The sequence below is a fragment of the Trachurus trachurus genome, assembly GCF_905171665.1.
Source record: "Trachurus trachurus genome assembly, chromosome: 4".
In the NCBI taxonomy this organism is placed as follows: Eukaryota; Metazoa; Chordata; class Actinopteri; order Carangiformes; family Carangidae; genus Trachurus; species Trachurus trachurus.
The window spans coordinates 34570565-34581072 of NC_139898.1; the positions used below are offsets into that span (position 1 = coordinate 34570565).

Below are 10508 nucleotides of genomic sequence, written 5' to 3' on the forward strand. Positions count from 1 at the left end.
CAGATTTTTCTACTTATTTCAATTGAAAATTAGTTTGAAACAAGTGAAAATGATCTAAAAACAAGTTAATTTTTAGGTGATGAGTCTTATTTTAAGTGAAAAGAGATTAGTTTTGACTAGAAATGAGACATTTTGACAAGAAATAAGACAAATATTCTTGGAAAGATTTTGAGTTTTTGCAGTGTACAAATTCCCAGTATCAGCACAGAATTAGAAGACTGCCTTCTCTATGCCCCCCAAAAGTGGAATAACCTACAAAGCTGTCTGAAACTGGACCATTTTATTTATTTAGATAGTTTTAAAAACTTACTATCAACTGTTCTACAGCCTGTACAGTATGTAACTGTTGATTATGATCTTGATGTATTTGTATATTGTATAACTGTGTGCGTTTGTAATCAAGGCGTCATTGAACAATCGACCTTCCCTGAATAAATAAAGGTGAAATGAAAAATAATTGAATAATTTAACAATATTTGAGGATCAATGAAAAAATAAATCTGTGTTCTTTGTAAACAGGAGGAAAAACCAGCTGGTTTTTTATTTTACTTTCCAAAAAAATCACATTTTGGTTTTATAATAACTGATAATGTGAACTTTTAATTGACTTCAAACAGAAGAAAAACAGATGAAATAAAAACCAGGTCAGAGGTCAGAGTTTTTAAAATTTTTTAAAGAGTTTTATTTTATTTCTAAGTCCAGAGAAACAAAAATCAATATTCAGAAGATAAAAAAACAAACACTACATTTCCAAGAGAGCTGCGGAATAAATAGCTGCTGTGGGTGAACTGGGCTCATGTGCATGTGTGTGTTTATGTGTATGTATGTGTGTGTGTGTGTGTGTGTGTGTGTGTGTGTGTGTGCGCTGCAGAAGCACTTTTGGTTTGATTGAATGAAAGCAGAGAGTCAGTCAGTCGGTCTCAGGCCGTCTTGTCGGCGCTCAGGCTGCTCAGGCTGCTGCTCTGCGGGACGCTGCTGTACGTGGGGACGCTGTACTTGGCGAGGACGGACTTGAACTGGTCCAGCGTGGCGTCGGTCCGGACCCCCGTCGGGTCGAAGTGTGTGCGGCTCACCCTGAAGCCGGCCTCGGTCAGGTACTGGAGGAACTTGTTCAACCTGCAGAGAAGCAGCGAGGAGGTCGCAGCGCGTTAAAGAAGACGTCACGTCATGTGTCTTGATATTTACATTATTCCTCCTCAGATAAAAATAAGAAAAGATGATTTGATGTAAAATCTAAACCATATTTAAAGGGATAGTATCATTTATTTAAAGTGTGGTTGTATGATCTCCAAATAGCCCCTAAGTACTTTAATTGCAGTAGAAGACTCTCTACACTCCTCCCGTTAGCAACGCCAGCCCATAATAGCCCTGCCCAGAGATTTACAACATACAGTGTTGTGAACAGACCCAAAGAAACGGCCTATTTTCACGGCCTAAAAGAGGTTTTACCTGAAAAAAAATACACAGTTCCATTGTTCGCTATAATATAATTTTTTCCAGCCCTTCAAAGTGCAGGAAAAACACAGTTTTTATTTGGACCTAACCAACTGCTGATTGGCGGGCGCTAACCCTGGGCGGAGGGATACGTGAGTTGGTTAGGTCCAAATAAAAACTGTGTTTTTCCTGCACTTTGAAGGGCTGGAAAAAATTATATGACCGGTCTGAGCACCACAACACTGCAAAAACTCAAATATCTTACCAAGAATATTTATCTTATTTCTAGTCAAAACAAATCTCATTCTACTTAAAATAAGACTCATCACATTAAAAAGTAGCTTGTTTCTAGACACTTTGTACTTCTTTTACTTCTACTTATTCCGCTACAAACAAGCTTGAAATATAGACTTATTTAATTTTTTTCGGAACAATTTCTCATGTTGGGGCTTCAATACAAGAGGGACATTACATACGAGCAGCATGGAGGTATTTGGATGTTTTTTGGTGTGTCTTTTTGTCATGAAGACAGTTGGTATCCATTTGCAACCGTTATATGGACATGCACTGCTACGCCGAGACCCCCTGTAACTCAGAGAAGACACGGAGGACTCTGAAACTTCTCCCAGCCCTTAGTCCACATGAGGGGGAGGAGATAATGAGGGAAATTTGAATTTTGGGTGAACTATCCCTTTAACGGGCTCTGCAGGGTTGCAGGTGCAACAGGTGGAGTCAGGACAGAGAGATGAGAATGACTGTCAGTGCAGACGGACGAGTGTGAGAGCGTCGTCAAATGGGGAAAATTAGGGAAGATTTGGAAATGTAGTCCTCTTGAATTTGAGGAGGTGACGGGAGAAGAAACACACAAGGGAAGCTGCAGCCTCACAATGAGCTTTACACACACACACACACACACACACACACACACACACACACACACACACACACACACACACACACACACACACACAGACACAGGCGACTCACTTGGGCATGTTCATGCCCCGGATGCTGTGGCGGTGGATGCTGTAGTAGAACGGCGGATGTTCCAGAGAAGCTTCACACTTCAGCTTCTTCACCACATTCCCAGAATCCTCTCCGGTTTTCCTCTTCCCTGCAGAGAGAGAGAGAGAGGGGGGGGAACAACTGATCATGAACTTATGAAGATGAAAAAACAAAACAAAAACTAACCAGACATTAAAGGGATAGTTCACCCAAAATTTAAATGCATGTGGACTAAGGGCTGGGAGAAGTTTCAGAGTCCTCCGTGGCTTCTCTGAGTTACAGGGGGTCTCGGCGTAGCAGTGCATGTCCATATGACGGTTGCAAATGGATACCAACTGTCTTCGTAACAAAAAGACACACCAAAAAACATCCAAATACCTCCATGCTGCTCGTATGTAATGTCCGTCTGGTATTGAAGCCCCAACATGCGAAATTGTCCCGAAAAAAATTAAATAAGTCTATATTTCAAGCTTGTTTTGTAGCAGAAGCTTCTCCAAGCTCCTCTTCCCAGTTCGTCCAAATTTGACAAACCGGGAAGAGGAGCTTCCGCTACAAACAAGCTTGAAATATAGACTTATTTAATATTTTTCGGAACAATTTCTCATGTTGGGGCTTCAATACAAGACGGACATTACAGACGAGCAGCATGGAGGTATCTGGATGTTTTTTGGTGTGTCTTTTTGTTACCAAGACAGTTGGTATCTATTTGCAACCGTTATATGGACATGCACTGCTACGCCGAGAATTTCATTTTGGGTGAACTATCCCTTTAAATAAAGGTTGTTGATGATGAATAAAGCAGCAGCTTCTGAAACTAGGTTACACCTGCTGTACGTGAGGTGGAATATACACCAAAGAATAAAAGAAAAGGTAATAAAAACAACACAACATCTATGTGGAAACTTCTGTGTAGAGAAAAGAGTAGAACTGGTTTTCAGAGTTCAGAGCGGTTGGGTCACGCTGCCCTCTGGAGGACAGGAGGTGGAGCTGCAGGTCTGACTGAGAATAGATTTTCAATCAAAACAAACTTCACCTCCTCAATCAAAAAAATAAGTGTTTGAATGCAAAAAAAAAAAAGAAAAAAAACGAGACCCAAAAAATTTCATTGGAACCCTTTTTTTCTTTGATTGAAAATGTTGTTTTTTTGATTGAAGTGAGTTATTATTTGATTGAAAATATCTTTTTTGTTAAAATCAACTTTTCTTTTGATTGAATAATAAAGACACAAATATCCTACCCATAATATGTCTCAAATACAAAAAAGATTACTTTAATCGAAAAAAAATCGAGTGGCAAAAGCGCCCAGAAAACCCATTCACTCCAATGTATGTGTGTTGCCCACTTGCTTGTAAATGGATGAAAACGGCCGTGTTTTTGTTTTTAGGTGTCTTGGTCATATCAAATTGCACTTATAATTTGTTTATTACAAAATGTAGATTGAAACATTAATGTAGACAACTGTTTTTTTTTGTTTTTTACTCACCTATGTGTTAATGTTTATCTGTAAAGGATCCTCAATGATGCTATTAACGTGGGTGATCTATAAATGTCCTTAAATTATTGAAAACACCACACTGCTCATTCACCAACAATGCAGAGATGTCAGTTCTTGGGCGCTTTTGCAAAACCCATATTCCTCCACCAGGAGGCGCTTCCATTGGACCAAAACTGTCCTTACTCTCTTTTACAGAGCTCTAACAGAACTCAGGTTGTTCTTCATGTGACTCACCCGGCTGCTCGGGCCCCGCCTCCTCTCCGCTCTGCAGCGTCCTGATGACGACGCCACACTCCACTGCACAGACACACAACACAACCCTCTGGTGAGCACGATGATGTCATACACAGATCGTACAGTGTGTGTGTGTGTGTGCACTGCAAAAACTCTAAATCTTTCCAAGAATATTTGTCTTATTTCTTGTCAAAATGTCATTTCTAGTCAAAACTAATCTCTTTCCACTTAAAATAAGACTCGTCACCTAAAAATTAACTTGTTTTTAGATCATTTTCACTTGTTTCAAACTAATTTTCACTTGAAATACGTAGAAAAAAGTTTTTTGTGCTTGCACTAAGGAAGAAAAACTTGATCCACTATCATATTTTTCTACTTATTTCAAGTGACAATATGCTTGAAAGAAGTAAAAAGCTACTTTTTAATATGATGAGTCTTATTTTAAAAGGGACAACGCGGAGTTTCTCCAGCGGCAGAACAAAAAATTCCGCAACAATAAAAAAGTCTGATATTAATGTGGATGAATCTACGTTACCACTTGTTAATGGTCCATTTTAGATAAATCTATGGTTTTGTCTCTATGGTTATTTTGTTATTATTAGTGGTGGTGGAAATGCTGGGCGAGCCGACCAGCGTTTCTTTACTTTCGGTTTTGCGGCGAGTCATGAGAATAACGCCGCCGAATCTCCGTTTATGGTGGGAACTACGACGGTATGTGATCGTCTTCCAACCTCTGACTTTAATTCTTGATGAATGAAAACATGAGTCTGTCTTGCACCGGTCAAAGAATTTCACGGTGCGGAGGCTCATAAATGTAGTGTGAAAACACTTTGCTTTAACAAAACTCCTCGTTGTCCCTTTAAAATAAGACTCATCACCTAAAAATTCACTTGTTTTTAGATCATTTTCACTGGTTTCAAACTAATTTTCACTTGAAATAAGTAGAAAAAGTTTTTTGTGCTTGTAATAAGGAAGAAAAACTTGCTCCACTATCAGATTTTTCTACTTATTTCAAGTGAAAATCTGCTTGAAGGAAGTAAAAAGTGTCTAAAAACTAAGCTAAGTTTTAATGTGATGAGTCTTATTTTAAGTAGAATGAGATTTGTTTTGACTAGAAATAGGACAAATATTCTTGGTAAGATTTTGAGTTTTTGCAGTGTGTGTGTGTGTGTGTGTGTGTGTGTGTGTGTGTGTGTGTTACCCTGGTTGGTGAGAGCAGACGGTCCGTGCACCAGAGACTTGAGCGTGGTGCACTCAGACTCACACATCAGAGTCTTGACCAGCGGCTGGATGTCGTCCATGCTGTGCTGCACGGCCGCCGACAGCATCCGCCTCAGGAAGCCCGTGTTGAACAGAGGACCACACCTGCACGCAACACACAATATACAACGTTTAGTTACTTCACATACTTCACAGTGAGGCGCGTGTGTGTGTGTGTGTGTGTGTGTGTGTGTGTGTGTGTGTGTGTGTGTGTGTGTGTTACCATAACGGTCCGAGCTGCACCGTCGTCTTTCCAGGCAGACTTCCGTGACAGTTGCAGGGCAGCGTGTCTGCAAGGAAGAAACTTTACACAGTTAAACTTCCTGCTGGGGTAGTTCAACATTTAGTCAAATCAGCCCATCACCATAATCCCTATAGTCATAGCAGTAGGTTCGTTACCTTTAATTGTCGGTGCAAGCTGTTTTTAGAACGGCGGAGCAGAGCCGTGAGCTGCTCAGAGCTACGCTACGGAGGCTCATTATGGGATTTCTTGGTTTCCCTCATCATCAAACTCATCAAATACACAATCCAACAACTCCACAACGCTCTGGTGGACAAGTTGTGACCTGCACATTCACCACGCTGAGATAATAACACAACGTTACCACACAGAGTTGTTTTAGAGGGAAATACAGAGACTGTTGATGAAAAACTGTCCCTGAAGGCAACGTGCATCAGTGGTTTTACATGAATTTCCCTCTAAAACAACTCTGTCTGGTAACGTTGTGTTATTATCTCATAGCGTGGTGAATGTGCAGCTCACAACTTGTCCACCAGAGCGTTGTGGAGTTGTTGGATTGTGTATTTGATGAGTTTGATGATGAGGGAAACCAAGAAATCCCATAATGAGCCTCCGTAGCGTAGCTCTGAGCAGCTAGCGGCTCTGCTCCGCCGTTCTAAAAACAGCTTGCACCGACAATTAAAAGGTATAACGAACCTACTGCTATGACTATAGGGATTATGGCAATGTAATGGCTCAATTTGACAACATTTTTAACTATCCCTTTAAGGTTCTTACTGTATGTGCGGCCTTGTTACAGTAATTGTAGTCGTTAAACCCTGCACTTCTTGTTACTTTGTGATCACATGCACATACGTGTCGGAAAAATCCAGTCTGGGAGCAAAGGTCAGTGCATCATAGTGACACAATGACACGACAAATCAGCTGTGCACGCACACTTTATGTTCGTGACGTATTCAATAGGTCAACATCCAGTTTGTCTGCATACATACATACTCGATTAAATACATGCAATCCAGGACTTTGCACGGATGGATGGATGAGATGAGTGAGGACGTCGTCGTCTATACTGTCCCCGTGTTGAGTGCACGTGTATAAAGTATGTGACCGGCCCAGTTTCACCTCGTCATAGGTCACATACCAGACACACCTGCACTCAATGTACAGGACCGTATAGACTTCCTCATCCGCCTGCCTCACATCCCTTCATTAAGTTTTATTGTCAACTTGTTTTTGTTTGATTCCATGAGAACAACATGTCGATGATCACAAAAGACGGAGAGACAGAGAGAGTTCTCAGAGCAGAAGGAGGTTAGAGTCGTTCAATAGAAACACTTAAACGTGCCCTTTTTCCTTATTTGTTCAGTTAACAGAAGAGTGGAGAAGGGACAGAATATGTCTCCTTTACTGTAATGTCATATCGCCTCCTGCTGGTGTGAAATGTAATGCTTATTGTTCTCTGTAAAACATGTCAGCATCATTTCATTGTATAAGTCAGTGGTTCTTTTTTTTTTTTTTACATCAAGGAGCCTACAAACTAGACCACGGACCCCCACTGAACAAAATTTTGAAGCAAACACCAGAAATACAGAAATATTTGTTCTGAGAATGAAGAACATTAGTTTTTTAGTCAATGTACATTCAAATTAGGGCCAATGGCTTGAATTTTTGGAAATATTGTAGATACATTTCTGGAAAAAAGTGGTGCAATTTCTCCAAAAACCTTTAAACATTTCTAGAAAAAAGTGTTAAAAATTCAAAAAACAAAAGAGTAAGATTTAAAAAAAAAAAAAAAAGAAGTTAAAGGGACAACGAGGAGTTTTGTAAAAGTGAAGTGTTTTCACACTACATTTATGAGCCTCCGCACCGTGAAATTCTTTGAACGGCGCAAGACAGACTCATGTTTTCATTCATCAAGAATTAAAGTCAGAGGTTGGAAGACGATCACATACCGTCGTAGTTCCCACCATAAACGGAGATTCGGCGGCGTTATTCTCATGACTCGCCACGAAACCGAAAGTAAAGAAACGCTGGTCGGCTCGCCCAGCATTTCCACCACCACTAATAATAACAAAATAACCATAGAGACAAAACCATAGATTTATCTAAAATGGACCATTAACAAGTGGTGACGGAGATTCATCCACATTAATATCAGACTTTTTTATAACCAAATAGAAACTCCTCGTTGTCCCTTTAAAGTTAAAAATGTTCTAGAAAAAGTATTTCTAAAAAAAAAGATAAAATAAGTTTTATAAATTCTAGAAAAAAGTGGTACAATTTCTTAACCCCGCCCCCCAAAAAAACAAACAAACAAATAGTTATTTAAAATTTCTCTGAAAAAGTGGTACATTTTCTAAAAAATAAAATGAGTTTAAAAATTCCAGGGTGTTTCCCAGCATGTGACAGCAGCGTGTGACTCACCGTCGGCCATGTTTCCCAGCCGGAGGAACACCCTCTCCTCACACCACTGGCAGTGAGCCAGTTTGCGCAGCTTCTTGGCCGACTCGTCGGCCTGCGTGGGGCCTCGCAGCACTCGGACCACCACCAGGACGAAGTGCTCCAAGGCCACGGCCAGCAGCACCTCCATGCCTTTGTTGCAGCGAGCCGCCGCTCTGCAATACAACACCAGAGTTACTTTACTCTATGGACGAGCACTTTCCTCACATATATAATATCTCCAGAATTATTTCTACTGCAAAAAACGTTTTGTTAGAACGGCAACTTTTTCCAATCTCTATGATGCAACTGCTCCACTCTCCTGAAATGTAATGTCTTATCTGTTTTTGATATTAATATTTTATGTAGCCTACTTTTATTTTTAAGTCTAAACACTTGTCTACAGCCTTACCGGACAGTTTCACAACATTTGTACAGTACATTTGTACTTCTCAGGTTCATCAATATTCCACTAGACAAATCAATAACTCAATCAAAAATTGTCTCGAAAAAAATTAAATAAGTCTATATTTCAAGCTTGTTTGTAGCGGAAGCTCCTCTTTCCGGTTCGTCAAATTTGGATGAAGAGGAGCTTCGAGAAGCTTCCGCTACAAAACAAGCTTAAAATATAGACTTATTTAATTTTTTTCGGGACAATTTTGCATTTCGGGGCTTCAATACAAGACGGACATTACATACGAGCAGCATGGAGGTATTTGGATGTTTTTTGGTGTGTCTTTTTGTTACGAAGACAGTTGGTATCCATTTGCAACCGTCAAACACACACACACACACACACACAGCCCCACCTGGCCACGGTGGCGAGCACCATGCGTGCGGCCAGCTCCTTGTAGTACTCGGTGCGTACGATGTGGCAGCCGTAGTGGCGCAGCGTGACGTTGGGCGACTTGGCGTACAGCGAGCTGGTGTCGGTCGACGTCACCGAGATGATGCCCAGGTTACGCACGTTCCTGAAGGCGGCGTCCAGGTAGTTCACCGCCGTGCCGAACGGGTCCAAGTGGCTGATACGGAAGAAGAAAACACAAACAAGATTTAACAAGAAGATTTAAACAAGGTTTTTGTTTGTGGCCCTGCACTCTAAGCGCAAACACCAAATCACTGGTTAAAACTGAATACAGACGTGTTTATCCCTCTGAGGTTTGAGGCCATTTTCTCGACTTTTACATATTTTCTTAAATTTATCTTTTTAAGATACTTGCAGATGTAACAATACTCAAGTGTTTTATGTCTAAATATTAGAACCTCCGCTGTAAGCACACTGAGGCCAGTTTGTCCTAGAACACTGTAGAAAGAAATAATTTAGGCCAAATGCTGGAAATTTGAGGTCTGCTTTTAGAAAAATTTCAAATCCCTTGTGAAAACACTCCTTCAGTCATGAGAATGAACTGTTTTGGTGCTTGAAATAGGATATGAATACAGTAATAGAATGGAAAAAAGTGCTACAATTTCTAAAAAACGTTGGAACATTTCTAGAAAAACGTGTTAAAAATTCTCCCCAAAAAAACAAAAAAGGTAAGATTTCCAAAATAATAATAAAAAAAGTTAAAGTTAAAAATTTCTAGAAAAAGTGGTAAAATTTCCCCCCAATTTTCTACAAAATAAATAAATAAATATAAAATAAGTAAAAAAAAAAAAACAATTCTAGAAAAAAGTGGTAAATTAAAAAAAAAAATAGTTTTTTTTTAAATTTCTAGAAAAAGTGGTAAAATTTCCCCCCAAAAAAGAAAAAACAAAATTGGTTTAAAAAATCTAGAAAAAAGTGGTTAATTAAAAAAAAAAAAATATATATATATATATTTTTTTTTTTTTTTAATTTCTAGAAAAAGTGGTAAAATGTCTTAAATAAATAAATAATAATAAATAAAATTCGTTTAAAAATTCTAGAAAAAAGTGGTAAATTATAAAGATAAATTGGGGACCCCCTTAACCCTCTCAAGGACCCCTGAGGGTCATCACATGCACGATAGTCTGTTCAATTGTCAAAATTTGTCAAGAACATAATACCATGAATGCCATATATTGATCTACAGCACATAGGCTACTATATAATATATAATATATATATAATATAATATAATATTTCCTTGTTTTTTGTTTACAATACAGTGTGTTACGCTGTATACATTTTCTCTTACTCTGATGTATGAAAGTTATTTTATGTGTATAAATATAAAAATGGTAACAATTTCGTTGGCAGTATGAGTGCAATGTGTGATGTCAAACCAATGAGCCAAACCAACGTAGAAAACCTGTAATAAATGTTGTTTCCTGTATGACAACAACATGATCAGACTCGACTCTTACATGTAATCAAAAGGCCGCAGGTGCATCATGACGTTGGCGTCCATCTTGGCGACCTCCACCGTGGCGACGGCGACG

At 39.3% G+C, this 10508-nt stretch overlaps 1 protein-coding gene across 1 annotated transcript in view; it reads right to left on the reverse strand.

Moving 5' to 3' along the window:
* Window positions 1–682: 682 nt before the first annotated feature.
* Window positions 683–10508, reverse strand: part of trmt1l (tRNA methyltransferase 1-like) — a gene marked incomplete at its 5' end in the record, with an annotated part of 20575 nt that continues 10749 nt past the window's right edge. Inside the window, 8 exons of the mRNA XM_083969582.1 lie at window positions 683–1116; window positions 2422–2548; window positions 4169–4231; window positions 5370–5533; window positions 5652–5718; window positions 8094–8284; window positions 8918–9130; window positions 10434–10508. The exon at window positions 10434–10508 is cut by the window's right edge and continues 181 nt beyond it. Coding sequence (XP_083825708.1) covers window positions 921–1116; window positions 2422–2548; window positions 4169–4231; window positions 5370–5533; window positions 5652–5718; window positions 8094–8284; window positions 8918–9130; window positions 10434–10508 — 1096 coding nt within the window. The 3' untranslated portion in view covers window positions 683–920. The remainder of the gene's footprint in view (window positions 1117–2421; window positions 2549–4168; window positions 4232–5369; window positions 5534–5651; window positions 5719–8093; window positions 8285–8917; window positions 9131–10433) is intronic.